The sequence below is a fragment of the Tenrec ecaudatus genome, chromosome 12 (assembly GCF_050624435.1).
Source record: "Tenrec ecaudatus isolate mTenEca1 chromosome 12, mTenEca1.hap1, whole genome shotgun sequence".
NCBI classification, from domain to species: domain Eukaryota; kingdom Metazoa; phylum Chordata; class Mammalia; order Afrosoricida; family Tenrecidae; genus Tenrec; species Tenrec ecaudatus.
In genome coordinates, this window is record NC_134541.1 from 11,369,377 (window position 1) to 11,390,917 (window position 21,541).

At 53.4% G+C, this 21,541-nt stretch overlaps 1 protein-coding gene across 2 annotated transcripts; it reads left to right on the forward strand.

Annotated features, from left to right (window-relative positions):
* Positions 1 to 5,287: 5,287 nt before the first annotated feature.
* On the forward strand, positions 5,288 to 20,968 carry SALL4 (spalt like transcription factor 4). Of its 2 annotated transcripts, none has more exons than XM_075527884.1 (4): positions 5,288 to 5,408; positions 13,846 to 16,170; positions 16,942 to 17,222; positions 20,546 to 20,968. In XM_075527884.1, the coding sequence occupies exons 1-4, from the start codon at positions 5,288 to 5,290 to the stop codon at positions 20,966 to 20,968; spliced, it is 3,150 nt and encodes a 1,049-aa protein (XP_075383999.1). The 2 variants fall into 2 exon arrangements, with proteins under 2 accessions (XP_075383999.1, XP_075384001.1); XM_075527886.1 differs by having other exon boundaries at positions 13,846 to 14,868.
* The last annotated feature ends 573 nt before the right edge of the window (positions 20,969 to 21,541 follow it).

A 21,541-nucleotide genomic window follows, 5' to 3' on the forward strand; every position in this document is an offset into this window, starting at 1 on the left:
CAGACATGACCTGGAAATCATAGTGTCTGCAGTGGGCTTCTCAACGTCAGGACTACCGAAACAATGTAAGTGTTCCAACTCCCAGGGACCCATCGCATAACAGAACCAAACCCCGCCTGGACCTGAGCCTTCTTCACAATTGTTCTTGCTGAGCCCCTTGCTAGGCCTTCCTGTCAATTCATCTCCTTGAGGCTACTTATCTTTTTCTACTTTACAAAGCAGATGTCCTTGTCTGGGGACCTGTCTCCTGACAACATGCCCAGAGTATAATTCACCGCCCTTGCTTCAAAAGAACTTTCTGGTTGTACTTCTGAGGCAAAGGGGGCCAGATAGTTCCTTGTTGACGGGGAACGATATGCTGTCCTGGGCAGTATGAACCTTCAATTGTGAGAACCAAACATGTCTTTAGATATTGTTGTCAAACGTTCTGTGACGTTCTGTGGGGAGAAGGGCAAAGTCAGCCCCTCCCCAGCCCCCTGAGCACCAGGGCCGCAGATGAACTTCCACTTGGAGACTCCACAAACTCTCTCCAGCACGTGTACGCCTGAGGCTGACCTGAAGACCCTATGCTCAGACAATGTTAGCTGTCAAGTGACAGAGGGGCAAAAACGCCAGCAGCGTGGACTTGTTTGCTGCCGCTGTCCCTCGTCCATTTAATCTCCAGCTAAAGGGCCACTTGAACCGAGGGACAAAGTGTCTTGGCTGACAACTTGCTTTAGCACACTTGCTGAGCTATTTTTCTCTCTTTCCTGAGTCCCCAGCTTTAGGACTCCATACATCAGCTGCAACTCCGAAGATGAATTGGAGCTCCACGTTGCTCGATACCAATTTGGACTTGATAAAATGGCGACACGCAAGGAGATATCAAATACGGGGGCGGGGGGGGGGGAGAGCATCAGATAAGTGATGATTAGAGCAATTAGCCAGCCTCTGCATCCATAAATCATGGCCAGTAAGGGGGCCCGGGGCCAGGACAGTGGGCTTTGAGCCCCACAAGAAGGCTCTCCCAGTGAATGACAAGCTGGAGTTCGGAAGCAATTTCAGCCCAATTCCCCAATCTCTAGAGTTTGAGCACTGTCTCTCCCAGGCAGGAAGCCTACCACCTGAGGCGGGCAGGCCAGATCTAGAAGCAGCCATCATCTCCAAGTGTCTGGTCCACATTGAGGGGAGGGGAGGAGAGGAGGGGAAGCCTACCCTTCTACTTCCCGAACCCAAACCTCCCATTTCCCAGATGACAGCAAGACTGTGGCCGATTCAGGGCACTGGGCTTCCCGGCACAGAGAAAGATCCAGATCATGATGTATGGGCCAGCCTTGCCTCTGGAGTCACTTTTCAGCTTAAGAAGCTTGAGGTGCTGGGAATTCCAGAGGGGGGAGAAAAAAGACACAAAAGCAGCACACATCAGTGCCCCTTTCAATGACAGGGCTAGCCAAGTATCTCACTGGCTTTTGGAAAGCAACTTCATTTACATATGATTTACATGTCGTTTACATGCGACAGAATCTACCCATGGGACATGGGATCAGGAGAGACCAGGCCCGGAGGAGGAAGACCCTGGAGCAGATGGAGGGACCCGGTGACTGAACTCAAGCCAGAGCCCCATCGAGGATGGGGCAGGAGCAGGCGGCTCAGCCTTCTGTAGCTCACAGAGTGGTAATGAGTCACCATCATCTCAGCGGCACACAACAACAGCCACAAGCATGTGGCTCCAGGACGGTGAGAAAATGTACACAGTTGTGCAACCATCACCCGTCGCGTTCATTTTTATCCCATGTTCAGGCTCTCAGAGTGGCCTGTCCTTCCTTTCTCGTGCCCTTCACGGCCGGGCAACTTTCACCTTCGACTAGGCACGCCCTTGGCATTGCGGGTTTCGCTTTGCACTGCGCACCATAAAGGTCAGCAGTGTGCAAACCACCAGCCGGAGAAGGGCGAGTTAAAGGTTTACAGTCTCCCAAGCCCACAGGGGTGGTTCTACTCGGTCCTGGAGGGTCACGATGAGTCAGAAGCGGCTCCATGGCAGTGAGTTTGGTTTATGCCGGTCAAAAGGCCCCCTGTCCTAGCACTGATGTGACAGTGCTTGGCTGCTCCTTGAGAGTTGGGTGCTCAGCACCCAGCAGCTCCTCTGAGGGAGCAAGCTGTGGCAGCTGTGTTTCCTGAGAGTCACAACTTTGGAAACCCTGTGGGGCAGTTCCTGGTGACCCGTGGAGTTATCCTGGCCTGATCTTCAGAAGCAGCAGGCCCCCAGACCTTGCTTCCTACTCTCTTATTCTGGAAGCGTCACTGCCACCCATGCACCCGACCAACCTGCGAACCTCCCCTGGCCTGTGGCTGATGGCAGCCCACAGGGCAACCTGGTTGGAAATGAGACGGGCTCCCACGTGCGGGAATCTCCTACTACACCTCCACTGTTCCCCGATCTGAAATCGGCTTGCTGAAAGAGCCAAAAATCAATTTCTCAGTGCTCCTTTACCCCAAGGAAACAATGGTTTATAGAAACCCCCACCAACGTCTGAAAGACAAATAGTTTAATAATATCATCCTCTAATCTTTTTTTCCTATCATCACCCAGATCGCTTGGCTGGTTAAAGAAAATTAAGCAATCAGAAAGTTACCTGGGTCCAGGAGCTCCCCCCTCCCCCTCCTCTGGAGCTCTTAGATCATCGCCCTCACACATGTTTCTAGCAGCCGTGCCTAAATTGGATGAAGATTCAAAATGTGTGCCAGCGTCCTTCCCTCCTTCCCTTTGAGGAAAACAGTATCTGCTGGAGTGATTCCACAGCTTTCCAGGACAAGTTTAACGCACAGACCAGCGGGATTCCAAAGGCTCATGGCAGAATTCCACTATTTTTTCATTTCATTTTTCCATCATCCTGTTGACGCCTCCTCATATGCTTGGCATGTCCCCATTTGGGGTTTTTGTTTTGCTTGTTTAGGGAGTTTGCTGCGGTTGAATGACAGGTATTGGGAGTCAGATTTCGGGGTGGATCCTTAGCTCAGGCATTCCTGAATAAGTCATTTCCTGTCTTAGAGCCTCAGTTTCCTTGCTTTGTAAAATTGGGGTGGCATTCAAGTCCACCTCCCTGGGAAGCGAAATGGAAGTGCCTTTAGTGTGGCAGATGGCTTGTAGCAGGGGCTCAATCAATGATTTTTATGATAATCACTTGGAGACTCAGATGGCACAATTTTACTACCTAGTTCTAAGTAGAAATGACCGCCGTGTTTTAAAGATCACTGATTAAAATAAATACATATGAAAGAACTCTGTCTTAAATGAAGTATTTCTGAAGCCGCCCTGGAGCGGAAATGTGTAAGTTACTTCTCCTGCCCCAGGACTGCAAACAGAAAATGAGGTTGGAATGGCAGATTCCTCAACCAGGCTAATGTTAATTACCCTCTCTTCATACTTTATCAGAATTCTAAATAGCTCCAAAAGGTTAAAAAGCCAAGTCCTAACCTTTCCAACTTGGGCTGCTGGGCTCTAAACCTATTTATTTACCTCGGGCAACTTACAAGGCGAAACATTTCCAACAGAGACTGCAACACTTCTTCCGTCAATAAGTTTTATATTGACAGTCATGAGGGCGGCCTTACAGGAAAGATGATGGAGCGATTTCTCTTCTGGGCGGGGCTGTCCAAACGCCCAGGTGAGCATATTTGTGAGCCTGACATTCTATTGTGTTTGCATTCCTGATTGGTTTACAAGAAACTAGTACAAGCTGAGGGCTTGATGAATAACGAATCAAGGAATTGCAGTGGACACATGGAGGTTTTGTTTTTGTAATTAAAAAACAAAAAATCCCCCAAATACCAATCCTCCAAACTCATTGCCCTCTCATAGTGACAAGATGGGGCAGGAAAAAACCGCTCCTGTGGGTTTCTGAGGCTGGAACTCTTTACGGGAGGAGAAAAGTCCCCTTTGTCCCCCTCAGAGCTGCTGCTGGTTTCCAGAGATTGACTTGGGGTTAGCAGCAAGGTGCCCCTTAACGAAGCCAATGCCCAGAGGCGGTGTGGGAATGACTTCAACATGCACCTAACAAATATTGGACATTTACCACCATGTGCAAGGTAGCGGAGTTAAATATGCACGGGTGTAGACAGATCTATGTAGCATACGTACACAGAGACACACCAAAATACCACTTTTGGAAATTCCAGGCATCCTCTTGGTGCTGGGCAGATACCATCCCTTTGAAGTATACAGCATTTTCGCCATGTAATCGGCGTTGCGTAAATAAACAAAAATTCCAACAGCGATTAAGAGCTAACACCCAGGCACCTGGCATTTGTGTATCATATTTAAGTCACCCCTGGAACCGCGTGTTTTTTGAGTCAAACGGTGTTCTCAGCCCTTTTATGGCTGGTGGGGAAAACTGTGATTGCTTGCTGTTTTGATATCTCTCACCATATTTGCCTTTAACCTGACTTTTTTCTATTTAGTAGTCATTTTAAACTTAAAAAAAAATTCACCGTCTTCGTTGTCCCAACAGCCCAATCCTAGTGCCTATAAACGCTGGGGCTATTGTTTAGCCTTTTATAAGTAGTTCAATGGTGATGACGGTGGACTCTGAAATTTTGGAAAATTGAAGGTCACCTTTAAGAAATTGGAATGGCATGAGAATGGGAAATAAAACCACCACCTAGTCCCCTTCAATCATCTCAAAGCGCTATTTAAACTTTCCAAGCTAAAAGAAGATGGGAGGGGACAAGGGTTACATTTCAACTATTTTTTTGGGGGGGGGCGAGGGGGCAATATGGAAAAATTGCACCAAAATATTCCATTTAGAGGTTTTTACCCCTCTCAGGTTTTCGGATATCAATCGTACTAAAATCATTTTTGGAGCACGCTATCACACAAAAATTTTAGAGGAACCTCGCAAATTTCAATCCGTAGCCACGTCTAGTCCTCTCCCCCAGCGCTGACTCTCACCGTTGACGCCAGGATGGGACCCCCTCGGATTCCATCCACGTTCCAGCCACTCGGCGCCCGGATGCTAATTAGCTGCGCTCCCCTGATGAACACGCCTTTGTCACGTGCAGGAACGGACTACAAAGCCCAGAATCCCTCGCCCCTCCCTGATCAATGAGGACTTATTTAAATGATCTCCGAGGTCTTGGACCCAGGCCAATCAGCTGTCAGGGCTCATGATAAATCGCAATGCATTATTGATAATAATAATTACTGGGACATGCGCGTTCCGGCCGAAGGGGGGTAAATTTCCTAACTCCAGGAATTTGTGGCTGAGAGGGCAAACCGCCGCGGCTCTCCCGGCGCCCCGATGCTCGCACCATGTCGAGACGCAAGCAGGCGAAACCCCAACACATCAATTCGGAGGAGGACCTGGAGGAGCAGCAGCCGACCCCGGAGCTGGCGGCTGCAGCCCCAGAGGCGCCGACGGCGGGGGAGCCGGGTAAGTGCGGCTGGGCGCCCGCCCGGCCGGGAGACCGGACTGTTCCCGGGACCCTCGCGGGCGGGGGGCTTGGGGGGGCCCAAATCCTGGAGCCTGGGTCCCAGGACGCAGTCCGGGGCAGAGAGGCAGCCCCAACCTTGCAAATTTTACACTTTTTTCCTTCTCTCCCCTTGCAAGTCTCACCCCTTAGCCTTCGTACCTCTTATTGTAAAGTTGCGCCCCCCACTCCTCCCCCCCCCCGTCCCAGGAAGATTCCTCTCGCCTCTGCCTCTCTAATTGGCTCCACTCCGCTTACTTCCAACCCCCCCCAACTTGTAACTTAGGTTCCCCTCCCACCCTGGCGCCGCTTTTAAAAGAAAGAGCCCCCTCCCGGGTCCCCAGCCTCTCCCCCACCCCTTGGTGGCTTTTCTGGAAGGTGGGAGGAGGGGCGCACCCCTGGGAGGGGGGGAAACCCGAGGGTGATCTGTTGCACGCGTCTCTCTCGGGCCAAGTGGCGGGGGAGGGGGCGCGACCTCTCCCCACCTCCTGGGTTGGGGTGAGGGCCACCCGCGCTGCGCCTAGGGTCGCGGGGTGGGGGGCGGGGGGCATGCACGAGATTTCCTTCACTTCGGGGTTTTCGCCCTGCGCTTCGCCGCTCGCCGTTCTTCGCCCTCACCTTTCGGGGCCTGACCTCCAGCCATCTTTGATTTCCGACTTCCTAAAAATAACCGCGGCCGGAGGAGAGGGCCGAGCCCCCTGGGCGGGGGTCGCTGCCCAGCGCCTCGGCTGCAGCACCGGCCCGGCGCTGTGCGCGGCAGTTCTGGGGTGCGCGACTCGCGGCGCGCCCGGGAGAGAGGAGAGGCTGCGGTCGGGGGTCGCGGCCAAGCGAGTTTGCAGCTGACCGCGGGCCCACGCGCCCCCCGGGTCGGCGGGAGTACGCTCCCAGCCCTCCGGGGGGCCAAACCCCCGGCACCCCCGAAGGGCTCAGGCCCTAGGAGCGAGGCGATGCCCTGCGATCGCTGCGCCTTCGTGGCCCGCCAAATTGTCGCCTGATAAGTTTTTAGCGTGGGGGAGGGGGCGCTTCTAATCTCCCGGGCGCTGCTGGGCGCCTCCGCTCCGGCTTTCCGATTTCCCAGCAGCTGATCCCGGGGTGTGCGCCGCAGCCCCGGACGCCGCGAGTGCTCCCCGCGACGCCCGGTTCTACTCGGCAAAACGGTCGCTGCTGCGTAAAGTCCGCTTCTCCTGCCCTGGATGTTACTTTCAGTGGGGGAGTCGGATGTAATTCCCCAAATTTATAGTACAGGCGAGAGAATTCCCGCGATCCCCCAAGTAACGTTTTCTTGGGGCACAGGACGAGGACCGGCATGCCCGGGAGGCGGGGTGCGTTTTCGATGCGCCCGGAGGTCAAGGCAGTGTGCGCCGGGGGACTCTTTGTGCCCTGGGTCTGGGCGGGGCGGGGGGCAGCGCGGAGGGCCCGGGTCGCCTGGTCCACCTGGAACAAAAGGGTTAACCGTAGGCCAGCCCGCTTCCTCCCCGCGGAGAGGAGGGGCGAGCTCCCGCCGCTGACCCCTCCCCTGGTCCTGCTCCGACCGTCCCTTCCCCCTTACCCGTCTTTTTGGGTGGGCGCGCGCACAAACGAAGCTTTTGGGGAGGGGCGGGAGGACGGCGCGGAGGGCAACCTGTTAGGAGGGCGTTTTAATAAACGCCGGGGAGAGTTTGAGTTTAGCTTGGACAACACTGCGGTCCCTCGCCCGCGTTTGCGCTCCCTGTGATTTGGGGTTTTTTTTTTTGGGGGGGGTGTCCACTATCGATCGCCGGTTAAGCGGACCGCGGGTTGCGCGCGCGCGCCCCCTGGAGACCCAGCCTTCCGCCGCGCTCCGCGCTGGGAGGCGGGTCCCTTGCCGGTACCAGCTCACACCTGTAGGTGGGACGAGCCTCCGGAGAGGGTCGGGCCACCTGGAGGGGTTCCCCTTTGGGCCTGTGCCAGCTGCTGACGCCACCTCCGGCCGCGCCTGTGTTCCCGAAGTCTGGAATTCTAGGAAAGAACTCGAGCCCGTAAAGTGCTTCCCGACCCGACCCCCAGGTGCCACTGGGATGGGAGCTGGCCTTTATTTGAGGGCTGCGTTTTGGCTGTTCGCGATTTAGCCGCCTCCGGGGACAGGATACGGGGGTGTTTCTTTGATTTTGTTTTTTAAGTAATGCTAAGGTGAGGCTGGTCTAGCTCGGCAAAGCCATGGAAAGCATGCGATTTTTGAGGCCGGAAAATGGAACCTGGCCATCAATTAGCAGATCAAAAAAATCTGCAGGTGGTCGGGAGGCCCACGCTACTTACAGCGAAATTAGCATTTTCTCAAAGAGTTTCAAATGCCCTTTGTGCTAACCTGGATTACAACCACCAGCGATTAAGATTCCCAAGTTTCACATAGCTGCCTAGCCCCAGTTTCAGACCAACACCACCTTAAAGGTTTCTGAAGAGGAGTTAAGATTTTAAGATGGGGGTTACTGGTTCCAGTTGATGTGGCAGAGATTGGGGTGTATCTGAATGGGGGGGTTCCTTTCTTTATAAAAAGTTTGCAAGGTGAAATGTCTGCCACCCCTTCCACCCCCAGCATGGCTGCTGGCAGCTACCCCTCAGATGGGGGCGTCTGGAGAGCCTGTCCACCCACCGGGTGGAATGACGGTGTGGAGGCATGAAGGCTGCATTGCTAATCGGCTTGTGTATGACTTTCAGCTGTATGACCTTGAGCAACTTTTCTTGTTTTTTTTCTTACAGTGATGATAAAACACCAGTTTGAGATAAAATTAACCCGAGGCCCTTACTCTGGGCAGGACTAGGCTCAGTCCTTTGGGGGCAGAATTGGTACTGTGCTGTGTATACTGGTCTGCTGAGTCCAGCTGGTGTGGAGTGGGGTTGGGGGAGTGTGCCCCAACCACTTCTCACAATAATTCCTAAAAAATCTTTGTTTTTACCCTTTTTCCGATGAGGCCTCCCGAGGGCTTGTTTTCAGCCCTTCTGGGAATCCCAAGGGGTTTTGGTGGCTGTGCTTTTTGGCCTATCTAGAACTGAGCCCTTGTGGCCTTCCCCTCTTGAGATTAGAGGTGGGCTTTGGGTGCCCGCTTCAGATCAAGAGGTCTCTTAGGAACTAGTTGGAAAGGAAGCTGCATTTACATTCCCTCGGTGTGTTTCTGGGACCTTAGTGCCCAGAGAGTACCAAGTTGCTCAGTACTTTCTCAACCTGTCCATCGTTTTTAAAAAGCATGCACACGTGTATGAGCCCATGAGCCTAGGCCAGGACTGCTTCCCCAGGCACCCGCCACATGCCTTTTTGTTTCTATACACAATTTTCCGAGTCTGTATCAGACTATGTGAAGGGATAGTAGAGCTTGCCTAAAAGAGAGCCTTGCCTCCAGTGGAGGCAAAGTGGGAAGCTAGTCTCTACAATGGGGCGGCTCCACATACCTGAGCAGCTATAAATAAAGTCACCCACCTTTTGGTCTCTGCAAAGTCCCTGGGTTTCTAGCAGAGACTGATAGCACCTAATTAATGAGACGCCCCATTCCATTTGAGTTAAAATTTGCCCTCGGGAAATGAGTGAGTTAGATTGTGAAATGAAGGATACTTTCCTTTTTAAAAGTTTTAGATTTTGGGTGGGCAGTTACACCAAGGAGGGCTGAGAGGTGGTGGAAGGGCAGATAAGCTATTCATTGTCTGGTTCTTTTACTGTAGGGATGGAAGACAAAGATAAGCCTTGAGTCAGTGGTTTCATGAAGATCTTGTCTTTTTATTTAAGTGTTTTAGTGGGCCTGTGGTGATGGGCCTGCCTGGGATACAGTAGTAAAGGAGTTTCTATCCATTTGGCAGTGATTGAATCTAAGACCCCTGCTGGGTTTACGGCATTCTTCCAACTTATTGGATAACTAGATGTGGAGAGATAACATTCCTAAAATTCGGGTGGGGGTGGGGGTGGGGTGGAGGGGTTGGAGAGCTAGCTGGAGTGTAATCCTCTGAACTTTGCTTTTTTTCTCCTGTTGGGGAGGGTTAGCCTACTGGAGCACATCACGCAATTGTTCCTACCTCTTGCGCTCTTGGGCACATGGCAGTGTTGCTACTTGCCAGTGGTGATCTGGATTGCAGTCGGCCTTTTCTGTCTCACTGGGTGTGTAAATAGCACTGCTGTGGACTCAAGACTCCAGTGGGATATTGCTTGGTGTTGGGGGGGGGCTGGTTGTGTATACAGGGGAGGCAAGCTGGGATCCAGGTTGTAAATCACTCTTTCGGGGCCTGTTAGTGGATCCTTCAGGAGGCTTGGGGGTATTTAACCTTTTTTGCGCCATAGGAAGACTTTGGCATCCCTGCCGACTTTCCACACCGTGTTTTGTAAATATGTAAAATCAAATATGTCAAACATCGAGGGCCTTTGTGGGTCAATAACACGTGCTTAATACTACAAAAAGCCAGCTAGTGCCAGCAGCCGGACAATTCACAAGTATAATGTCCACGTCTATAACATCTATAAAATACCAGTCAGGTTTCAGCTAACAACCACGCATGTCCCTTGCACTCATGATGGGCAGAAATGCTAGCCTAGACTAAAACCCTGCTGTGATTTTTCATAGCAGAGTTCCTGGGCCCCAGGCTGTGACCATCCCACATTGGGGAGGGGATGAGGCGGTTGGAAAGGACTAAAGCCAGAGGGCAAAATCATGGAGCAGGGTCCTGGCCCTTCAAAGGGGCCACATTTCTTGAGGCAGATATACAGTCTATCTGTATGGTAATAAAATTTAATGGCAGGGGGTGTGGCTGGAGCACCATTTGAGATGCTAATGAAGATTTGAGCTGCACTGTTTCCCCCCCCCCCCAAAAAAAAAAGCTATACTAATTTTGGCAGTCCTTTTAAATAAGAATTCTTTTTAAAGAAATAAACTCACTGCCATGGAGTAAATTTTGACTCTTGGCAATCCTATGGAGCGGAGTAGAAATGCCCCTGTGGGTTTCTAAGACAGACTCCTTACAGGCATATAAAGCCTCATTTTTCTCCTGAGGAGCCGCTGTTGGTTTCGAGCTGCTGACCCAGTTAGCGGCCCACCAAGTGTAAGACTAACACCTGGGCTACTCCTTTTAAATTCCATTCCTGCTTTTCTACTTTCTCAGAGTCATTTGATTCTTCAACATTGGGGAGAGGAGGGGCACACCATTTTCCTATGTGGAAAATTGGAATAATGATCTTTCTTTGATTACAGGAGTAGAGTCTGGCGCCCAAGTCTTCTGTCCGTTGGGGGGTGGGGGGCATGAAAACGTGGCAAGGAAGATTTGCATGAGATTAACTAGAGGTCTTCCAGAAATAGAATTACTGTAGGTGGTCACTAAGGCAGCAAACAGAGCTAATGGTGGGGGCGGGGGGGGGGGCAGCACAGCCAACCCCCTGCTCCTGGCCCCCTCAATCCCCAGGAGGCAGAGACCACAGCAGTGGATCATTGACCTTTTTAGCTATTTTCCTTGTACACGTTTGAATATCTTGATCTGCAAATGCAAATAGAGGCGCCTGATTCACATCCTGCTTTTCCTGCTAGGGAAAGGAATCTGTTACCTAGGGCTGGTATAACAAAAACCACACAGGAGCAAAATTTACTTTTTAAAGGGGGTGTGAAAGCAGGAACCCCGGGCCCTCGCTGTAGGGGATGGTCTCCGTGTCTCCACCTTTGAGCATCCTCTGGCTTCTTAATCTCCCCCCATCTCTGCTTCCTTGTTTCTTGGCTTGCTCAATCTGCCCTTTTTTATATCCCCCAAAAGATGGATTTAAGACACTCCCTGGAGTTAATACTGCCTCATAAACATAACAAAGATAATCCATTCCCAGATGGGATTCCTTCCCCAGGTGTGGGGGCTGTGCTTTACCAGGTAGACTTAGAGGAGCCATCCCAGGCAGACGGCCCCTACTGGTGAGCTGGTTTCATAAGCTACAAAGTGTTCTTGTCCTACCTCCCTGGGAACTAGAACCTTGCAGTAGATGGGGTGCAGCTTCCTTATTGGAATTTCGAGGTGCGGGTGGGAGGGACAAAGGACCTACTTGCCTTAGCTGCTGCTGCATGGCTCTTAGAAGCTGGGCCCGCCAGGTGTGTTTCCCAAAGACAGTAAGAACTTTCTGAAGTCTTTGCACGTAAATTACCAGCATTGCCTTCCCAGAAATACGGTACCACTACCTCCTCCATCCCCCTTAAGCAAGTCGTGGAGAACTGGTATTGATTGGTATCTTAGGGGTTCTAGGAATCGATGTGCGTCTTGACTTGCCCCCCAGGCCCGTGGCGGTCAGAGCAGTGCTGGGGGCTTTCAGGAGAGGCTGGGTAGGATCCCGAAGGGTCTGTTCCAGGTGGAGCACCACTTGTCTTGGCAATTTTTAAGTTAGGTGCCCTTTCAAAAGCAGAAACACTGATGGGAAGTGTCCATCATGATGGGTGAGGTCTTTTAAGGGCTAAGCACTGGGCTGCTAGCCGAAGGTTTGAGGTTGACACCCGGCCGCAGGCCCCTCAGGAGATAGGCAAGTTTCTTTCCCGAAAGCCACAGCCTGAAAGCTCTTATGACACACACACACACACACCCCACCCCCACACACACCACCACCCTCCCTTCCCGCTCCCCGCACAGTTCTGCTCAGCACATGGGGTGCTAGTGGGAACTGATAGGAATAAGTCACTAGGTAGGTTACCTGTGCTGAGTTACTGACCCTGGCCCCACCAAACTGTAGAATTGCCCCTGTGGGTTTCTGAGGTTATAAATCCTTACTGGAGAAGAAAAAGCCGTTCTCCCTTGGAGTGACTGGTGGTTTTGAACTGCTGACCTTGTGGTTAACAGCTCAACTCGGAATCAACTGTGTAACCACTATACCACCTGGGCAGTTCTTTTAGCCAAAAAACATTGACCAGAAGAAGTGGGTGTTGGCTAATAGGCATGATTGACCTGCTCTGCTGTGGAAGACAAAGTCTGCCTGGGAGGAAAGATAGAACATAGCTGAGAATTCTTAAAAAGATCAGACCCTAAGGTCTCAATCGTTTTAGAACCCCTTGCTCCTGGAACCAAGCCCACCCACCCCTGTCGTCACGTTTCAGCCAAACCACTGACAACCCTATAAAAGAATAATCCATCCACTGAATAATCCACAACATAAAACAAACCGGTGAAGCTTCTTAATCCAAACAGCATAGCTGAGGGGGCGGGAGAGAAGAGCCACTGGTGGAGGCCCAGGGAAGACTTTGGGGAGAGTGTTTACTACATTGAGGGCGGAAATGCATAGATGGCTGAATGGTAAATGCATATGCCTGTGAGCCTCTTTGGGGCAAGTCAGTTGGATTATCTCTGAATTACAATCAATGAGGTTGATAGGCGCACAATCAAATTCCATGTATGGGGCGCTTGGCCTGCCCAGTCTGCACCCAGGAGGAGGATTGGGCAGTCTTTTTCACCCGTAGATCCTTAGCCCGTGTGCATACATAGCCCAGATAAGTCTTGGTCTGACGGTAAACAAACGCCTTTTTAAAAATCACTAACGCAATGCTTTTAGGCTTGTTTTGTGTCGTGCTGTAAGACGCTGTCGACCCCTCTTCCTCTTGGACATCTAGTTCCTACTGCAACCCCTTTCTAGGCAAACAGCACCCGACTCCGTGCCATTGAGTCGATGCTAACTCATAGCGACCCTCTGGGACAGGGTAGAACTGCCCCTGCGGAGACTAATTCTGCATGGGAGTCGGCAAGCCTGGCTTCCCCTCCCGCCAGGAGCAGTGTTGGTACCAAACGGCTGAACTGGGGTTAGCGGCCCATGGGTAACCGCCACACACCAAGGTCCCTTTTATAGACCAATCGGTCATGTAACAAAGTCTGAACCGGTCGCATTTGCCCAGAAGCGGTCTGTGTTGTTGCATGTTAGGCTTCAGAGAAACAACCGTCGGCACTAATGGCCATGCCCATGGAAGCTGCAGAGGCGGGTGAAGGTGTGGACGCAATCACCATCCGGGTACTTCTCTGTAGAAGGCCTGCTTTTCTCTTCTCCCCCAACCACCGAGAGAGACATAACTGAGGTTGTGTTTGGTCGGCCGGGTCCCCGAGACCCGGGAGCCTCGGGTGCAGAGGTTACCTGCTGGCCTGCAGCCTGAGACGCCACCGCCATTCCCTCGGTGGAAGCGGCGATGGACTTAAGTAAAGGGTGCTGTGAGCCCGTCTCCTCCATGCGTGTCGTCACCGACTGAAGGGAGTCCATTTCCTTTTGTGAGCCACCCTGAATTCAGCGTGGGGTGCAGACCGTTACTTTGGCTTCGATGTCAGGCTACATGTCTCTTGTGTCGTTGGCTGGCTTAGTACCGTCCTGTGACAGTTGGCTGTCAGGTTAGCATGAAAGACACGTGTTGATCACTGTGGCTTTCTTCCTTCTGTGCCACGTGCTTAGCTGTCGTGTCTCTCTTGCTGCAGGTGCTGTGATGAGCCACCCAGAGCTCCAGGACGAGGCGGGGAAGTGGGAAGAGCCGGCGGGCAAGCGGCTTCGGCGCGAAGACACCCACGTCTGCGAGAAATGCTGCGCGGAGTTCTTCAGCATCTCCGAGTTCATCGACCACAAGAGGAATTGCACCAAACTCCCGCCTGTGCTCATCATGAATGACAGCGAGGGGCCGCTGCCTGCTGAAGAATTCCCCGGAGAAGCGCTGAGCCACCAGCCCCCGAGTCCAAGCTGTAACGACAGCCCCACGGAGCCCAGGGGCAGCTCGGGGGACCCGAAAGAGAGGCCCACCTCGGAGTCTGTGGTGTACCTAAAGACCGAGACGGCCCTGCCGCCCACGCCGCAGGACGTCAGCTATCTCCCCAAAGGCAAAGTCTCCAACACCAACGTGACTTTACAGGCCCTGCGGGGCACCAAGGTGGCGGTGAACCAGCGGAGCGCCGATGCCCTGCCCGCCCCCCTGCCCGGTGCCAACAGCATCCCCTGGGTCCTGGAGCAGATCCTGTGTCTGCAGCAGCAGCAGCTGCAGCAGATCCAGCTCACGGAGCAGATCCGCATCCAGGTGAACATGTGGGCTTCCCACGCCCTCCACTCCGGGGTGGCGGGCGCCGACGCGCTGAAGACCTTGGGCAGTCACGTGTCCCAGCAGGTGTCGGCCGCCGTGGCTCTGCTCGGCCAGAAGGTCGGGGGCCAGGCTCTGTCTTTGGATGCCTTGAAACAAGCCAAGCTACCTCATGCCAACCTCCCTTCCACGGCCAGCCCCGTGTCCCAGGGGCTCACGTCCTTCGCCCTGAAGCCCGACGGGACCAGGGTGCCCCCCAGCGTCATGTCCCGCCTCCCGGGCGCTCTGCTACCTCAGGCTCCAGGCTCTGTGCTCTTCCAGAGCCCTTTCTCCACGATGGCGTTGGACCCGTCCAAGAAAGGGAAGGGGAAGCCCCCCAACGTCTCCGCAGTGGAAGTCAAAGCTAAAGAGGAGGCCGCCCTCTACAGACACAAGTGTAAGTACTGTAGCAAGGTTTTTGGGACCGATAGCTCCCTGCAGATCCACCTACGCTCCCACACTGGAGAGAGACCCTACGTGTGCACCGTCTGTGGCCACCGGTTCACCACCAAGGGCAACCTCAAGGTGCACTTTCATCGACATCCCCAGGTGAAGGCCAACCCCCAGCTCTTGGCCGAGTTCCAGGACAAAATGGCGGCAGGCAACGGCATGCCTGGCCCTGTAGCTGAAGCCAGCATCTCCCTAGACAGCAAACTGGTCCTCGGGCCAGGGACCCCCTCTGCAGGGCTACCTCAAACTCTGGCATCAGGGCCTAACTCCAAGGACCACCTGGGTGGCCCGTCACCCAGCACCTTGCAGCCTGGGCCTCCCCTGGGAAGCGAGGGTGGTGGACGAACGCTGCCTGGGGTGGGCCCCAAGCAGGATTCCCCAAGGGTTGGTGGCTTCCCAGGGCGTGGGATCCCCGAGCCAGGGTCAGAGACCCTGAAATTGCAACAGCTGGTGGAAAACCTGGATAAGGCTACCTCCGATCCCAACGAGTGTGTCATCTGCCACCGCGTCTTAAGCTGCCAGAGTTCCCTCAAAATGCATTACCGCACCCACACGGGAGAGAGACCCTTCCAGTGTAAGGTCTGCGGCCGAGCCTTCTCCACCAAGGGCAACCTGAAGACGCACCTGGGGGTCCACCGAGCCAACACGTCGATCAAGGCGCAGCATTCCTGTCCCATCTGCCAGAAGAAGTTCACCAACGCCGTTATGTTGCAGCAACATATCCGCATGCACATGGGCGGTCAGATCCCCAACACGCCCCTGCCCCCCGAGAGCCCCTGTAGCTTCTCAGGGGCCGAGCCGGTGGTGGTCAACGAGAACAGCAACACTAGTGCCATTTGCCTAGACGACACGGTCGAGAGCATCGATGTCGAGGAAGTTGGGTCCCAGGAGGCTCCCAGTAGCTCCTCCAAGCTCCCCGGCTCTCTTCCCAAAGTCCACTCGGCCTCACCGACTCTGGGCTTCCCCATGATGGCCTCCCCAGACGCTCCAGGGAGATTGGGCCCGACTCCAGCCCTGCAGCGGCAGGGCAGTCGGGAGAACAGCTCGGTGGAGAGCGACGCGTTGACCAACGACTCCTCCTCCCTGATGGAAGACCAGGAGTATCCGATGCGCAGTCCGGAAGCTGTGGAGACCGCGTCCTTCCAGGACCTCTCTCCAGCCAACAGCCAAGCGGAAAGCATCAGATCCAAGTCACCTGATGCGGGAGGCAAAGCAGAGAGCGCCGAGAACAGCCGGGCCGACACGGAAGGTGATGGGACTTTGGATTTAACTTAATGAATGTCCGTTGTGGGCCCAAGGTCATCCAAGAGGAGCCTGGGTTGAACTTGACATGATGATGCGATTTATGTGCACCAAAAGGGGACCTCCGTGGTCTTGGCTTTATTCCTGGGTAGAACTGTAGACGATAGTAAAACCTGTGAGCGCCAGAGCTCGTGACTAAGTGGCAAACCCGCCAGGAAAGGAGAGAGTTCTCATTCGGTCAAGCGTGATCGGTGATGACCGCACCCTGTCAAAGGCGAGTTCTGGCACTCACAGGTTCACGTGACTCCATCTATGCCAGCAACAGGCACGCATATTATTTAGCAAGGTTAGCGTTAATCGGGTGTAGACGGCACGGTGCTTGCTGTCCTTGCTCATGCTTTGCGTCCTGAGCCCTCTGGAGCCTTGTGAGGGATCAGGATCTTCAGTGCCCTTCTAGAAGAATCTAGAAGAGAGAGTGGGCCCTGCCTTTTAGTTGTGGAGGGGGAAAGGCTTGCCCGTTGTGCAAAGTACATTTGTGAAGCACGTGCCCACTGGCGTGTGCCACTCGTGGCGAGAGGGGGCCGCCTTAGGTAGAAGTTTGAACTGCCCAGGCTCAAACCCAGCCCGTACTTCTTCGTGTTTGAGGCCAGCTGTCTTGCAGACGTTTCCAATCAGCCGTTTCCCAGGCTCACCAACTCTCCTAGCACGCGGCTGTCTTGTAGATCTTTGTGAAGAACTAATGGTGTGGAATTTCTCCCCTTTCTGTTTGAATCCCCAGGTCGCAGCAGCCTCCCCACATTTGTCCGGAACCAGCCCGCCTTTGTCAAAGTGGAGGTCCCTGGAGCCTTCGCCGGGGGCACCTCAGCCCTGTCCCCTGGCATGGTCCCGCTGCTGGCGGCCCAGCCCCGGCGCCAGGCCAAGCAGCACGGCTGTGCACGCTGCGGGAAGAACTTCTCCTCGGCGAGCGCCCTTCAGATCCACGAGCGCACGCACACCGGAGAGAAGCCCTTCGTGTGCAACATTTGTGGGCGCGCCTTCACCACCAAGGGCAACCTGAAGGTGGGTGTTGGCGCAGGGTGGGGGCTGGAGGCCGGAATCCTCTCTTGTGGGCCCAGTGGGATGGGGCCTGACAATCTGGGGTTCTGGATTTTTAAACTTGGGAGGCTTTCCAGAGCAGACCTGTTCTGCGTTTCACTTTGCATAGTAGTGTTTTGCTTCCTGCCCTCCATCGCCATCCCCATGATGTGACACCACTTACCCCGCTTCCTCCCAGGGTTTGCTGTCCTCAGGCCTCCTTGCCTGACCCTCCTGAACTTTGTTCTGGGGTAAATGCTGCCACAAGACAGACACACCCACCCACACACACCCCGTATGTGTTGAGTTAGTTGTGATTTTTGTTGTTGTTAATCGTGAATACGGTGAAGGTTTATGGAGCAGATCGTTCCACATTCAGCAGCTCATGCCCTTGTTTGGGATTATGGGGCCCGTGGCCCCATAGACATCACTTAGGCGCTTCCTCCATGGCTTTTCACTTTGTCCAATTTCCAGCTGAAGGTGTGTGCTCCTTGCTTGCGTTACTGTTTCCCTTACACACCATCTGTCCTGTGTCTGGACGTTGAGTCCTGGGTGTGGTGTGTATGTGTGTGTGTGTTCATTCCCTGACCTGCAGGTTGACCAGGAGCCACTTTCAGAAATTGTATCTTAAAACTATTAAGAGGGAATATATATATATATATGTATATGTGTGTGTGTATTTATATATATGTACATACATACATACATGAGGGAGTTTCAGAAGCTCATTGGGGAAATGCCACGAACTCATAGAAGCACCCCGGGTTTCCTCCCATAGTGACATCTTTGAGATGTAGGTGCTTTCAGCTGGCTGAAAGCAGGGTGGTGTCTAGTTCCCTTGGCTTAGTTTTTGTTTCTTACAAGACAGGGGTTTCCGAGACTAGCAGCCCTTGATGGGAGTGAAAAAGGTCCATTTTTCTCCCTCAAAACAATGGTTTCAAAGCTGCTGACCTTGGCGTTAGCCCAACACAACCAACCCACTCTGCCTCCAGGGGAAGCTCTTTCACAAATCCTAGCAGCCCATAAAACAACCTGGAACGCCCAGCAGGCGGCGGTGTGAGTGCAGAGCTTGACTTCCCGCAGGGCTTGTCCAGTGCCGTCTAGAGATGGCACTCATAGCCACTCTGCCCAGTAGAGCACTGCCGCGTCCTGGGTCAGTCCTCATTGAAGGTCATCGTTTTTATCCTCTGACCTTGACGCTTTCTCTAATAAGCATGCTGTCCTCTGGGACTCAGCCTACAAGGTAGAATCCGCTTAAGCAGAGGTGGTCTTGTCAGACGCTGTAATGCAGGGTTGAGAGAGCATTTGTGGATCGACTTGAAGCTTTTTCAGGCTTGGTGGCAGCTTTGTGCACGGTTTTCGTTCAAATAGACACTGTGCTACTGTACCTTTTGCTAAAAGCTTGCTTTCCGATTGTCTGCCAGGTTTTTTACATGCTGTGCAATTGGACCCCCATCTCTTTTCCTTTCACCGAAACGGAAACCCTACGAGAGGCTCTCGGCTTGGCTCGGCTGGGCTGCCTTGGTTTTCCAGGGCTCACACTTTTGATAAGGCCTCAGCCTACCACCTTCCCTGCACTCCTTCCTGGGAGAGCGAGATGTCTGGTCAGGATTTCCTGTGGATCAGGGACTTCACGTGGTGTCCATTTCACTCGGGAAAGGACATGGGGTGAAAGGTGCTGGGGAGGAAGGGGGTCCCCTCTTGGTCTGGCCTCTAGTATGCTTTGTGACCCTGGGTGAAGGATTGCCATGTCCCCTTGCCTTCTTGGCATTCTTTAGACTTAGGTGGACTTCATTAAAATTGGCCCACCATGCCCTTCCTGAATGAAGCTTGCTTATCCTAAAGCCAACATATTTAGGATCATCTAGCCAAGGACTTGGAGGAGGAACCGGAAGTGACCTGGCAACCAGAAATTCTGGAGCTCAGTAACACCCGCAGTCCTTGGAGGGGAGGGGTCAGGCAGGCTAGACGTCTGGCACCAGCTCTCAGAAGCGGCTTTGGAAGGATGACTTGCTGGTCTCCTCAGACACAGGAGCATTGGCTGGGCTGTGGTTAAGGGCAAGGCTGCGAACTGAAAAGTTAGTGGCTTGAACTCAGCGAGGTCTGAGTGGGGGGAAACACTGGCAAGCTGCCGCCGTTTATGTGGTGTTAACTGAGTGGTTACAGGTGCCAGCATCCTGCAGTGGGAGGTAGCAGTGAAGCGCTTCTCCCTGAGCCCATTGGGATGATGACAAGGGACACAAGCCGCAGGGTGGTGGTGAAGATGCTCTTGAGGCTCAAGACCCCACCCCGCATTCTATTGTAATTACCTTTTCAATGCTCAGTTTAGGGAAAGTTCACGAATTTTAGATTCAACAATTCATGCACATTTTGTTTACCGTTCCCTCTTCTGTCGCTTGGTCTACTCTCTCCCTGGGCTGCTGGTTCCTTTTCCTCTTGGGAACCCTCTGAACTCTGTTCATGAGCAAAGCTGACCTGTGAGCTTAAACAGCCGATTATTCTGCCACCGGGGGGAGCTCACGTCCAGACCCGAGGGGTGACCAGACCCACCACAGATGTGCTCGTGCGGAAGCCGGTGGCCTTGTTCACAGGATATTTTGTAGTTCGCTTCTTGTTGAGATACCGTAGATTCACCCGCAGCCAGATAGGCTGTAAAGAGATCTTGCCGTGGACACTTTGCCCAACTTTCCCCCAGTGGTAAACAACACGATTCAAAAGCTGTACTTTAGTGTCCACCTCAGATATTGGTACTGTCTCCTAATCAATGTTTTTAGTTATTCGGCCCAGTTTTGCCCTGATTTGAAAGAAAGAAAGGAAGCATCCTTTATTGTATTTATTAGCTGGGTAGGTGTATACGCCTGTGTGATCTTAAATTCTCAGCCAGACCGCTACAACTCTGCCTGGGACGCAGTAGGTGAAGCCCAATACAGGAGTTGGGACAAACTGTATGTGTGTATCTCAGTGGAGTGTGAGACAAAAGGTCAACTATTGGTAGGCTTGATAAGTTGTTTTAAGTTGCTGAATACAAAACCCGATAAGCTGCCAGAGAAGTCGCCCCCTCCTAATTCATAGTAATATTTTTGGAAACAAAATTTTAAATAGTGCAGACCATGGCAAAACCGGGCCCGAGGGTAAAGCTGAAACTTGGTGAAAAACCCCAGATGCTTGTCACTGGAGTACTCTGGGACCAGTGGGAACGGGACAGGCTGCTCCCTGAAAGCCTGCGTGCTGTCACTGTGTTGGGTGGCTGGAACCCAGCGGCACCCAGAAAACCCCTTTGCCTCACTTACTGTCCCCGCCCCCAACAGGTGCACTACATGACCCACGGCTCCAACAATAACTCGGCCCGCCGGGGGAGGAAGCTGGCCATCGAGAACACCGTGGCTCTGCTGGGCTCCGATGGGAAGAGGGTCTCCGAGGTGCTCCCCAAGGAGATCCGGGCGCCAGCGGTGAACGTGGACCCTGCGGTGTGGAGCCAGTACACGGCCATGCTCAACGGCGGGCTGTCCCTGAAGCCCAACGAGATCTCTGTGATCCAGAGCGGAGGGATCCCTCCGCTGCCCGTGCCCCTGGGGGCCAGCTCCGGTGGGAGTAACTCGGGTGCCTCCCAGGTGGACGGCTCCCAGGCTGCACACCTGGGTTCGGATGTGCAGAAACCCACTACTACTGACGGTGTCCCCAAACACCAGTTCCCCCACTTCCTGGAAGAAAAAAAGATTGCAGTCAACTAAAGAGAAGAACTGGCGGCGACGGCCAGGATGAAGACACAGCGGAATCTAGAATCTTGATTTTTTCCCCCCCCCCTCTTTGTGATTAAAGAACCCACCTCACTTCCTGTGGGGTTCTCCCCTCCCCCCCCAAGTTTGGAAAGAAGCGGGTCTTGCCACCGTAGCGTTACTGGTGACAAACTGTATGTAGATCCTTTGTACAGCCTAGAAGAACTGTTTCCAAAGAGTCTCCACCGACCCTCTCAGGGTGGGGCCCATCCAACCTTCCCCAGACCGCCAGGGAGCAGACACCTGCTTGGCCCGAACTGGGGGAGGTGGGCACGTGCCGTGTCCTTGCATTACCTGTCACAGCAGGTACGGAGACGAGGTCTGCTGGCCCGTCCTAACAGTTTATGTTCTCTGTCTCCTACCCCACGTCCATCCTTTTACTTTTTTTGAATGTACTGAGGGTGTTGCTTTTTCTTGACACACGCTAAGGTTGCGGGACTAGAAAATTCCTTCAGCCTTAGACTCCGAGATTTGCCGGATGCTCATGGTCCTTCGGGAATCGGTGTGTGTTTGGGTGTGTGTAGCTGC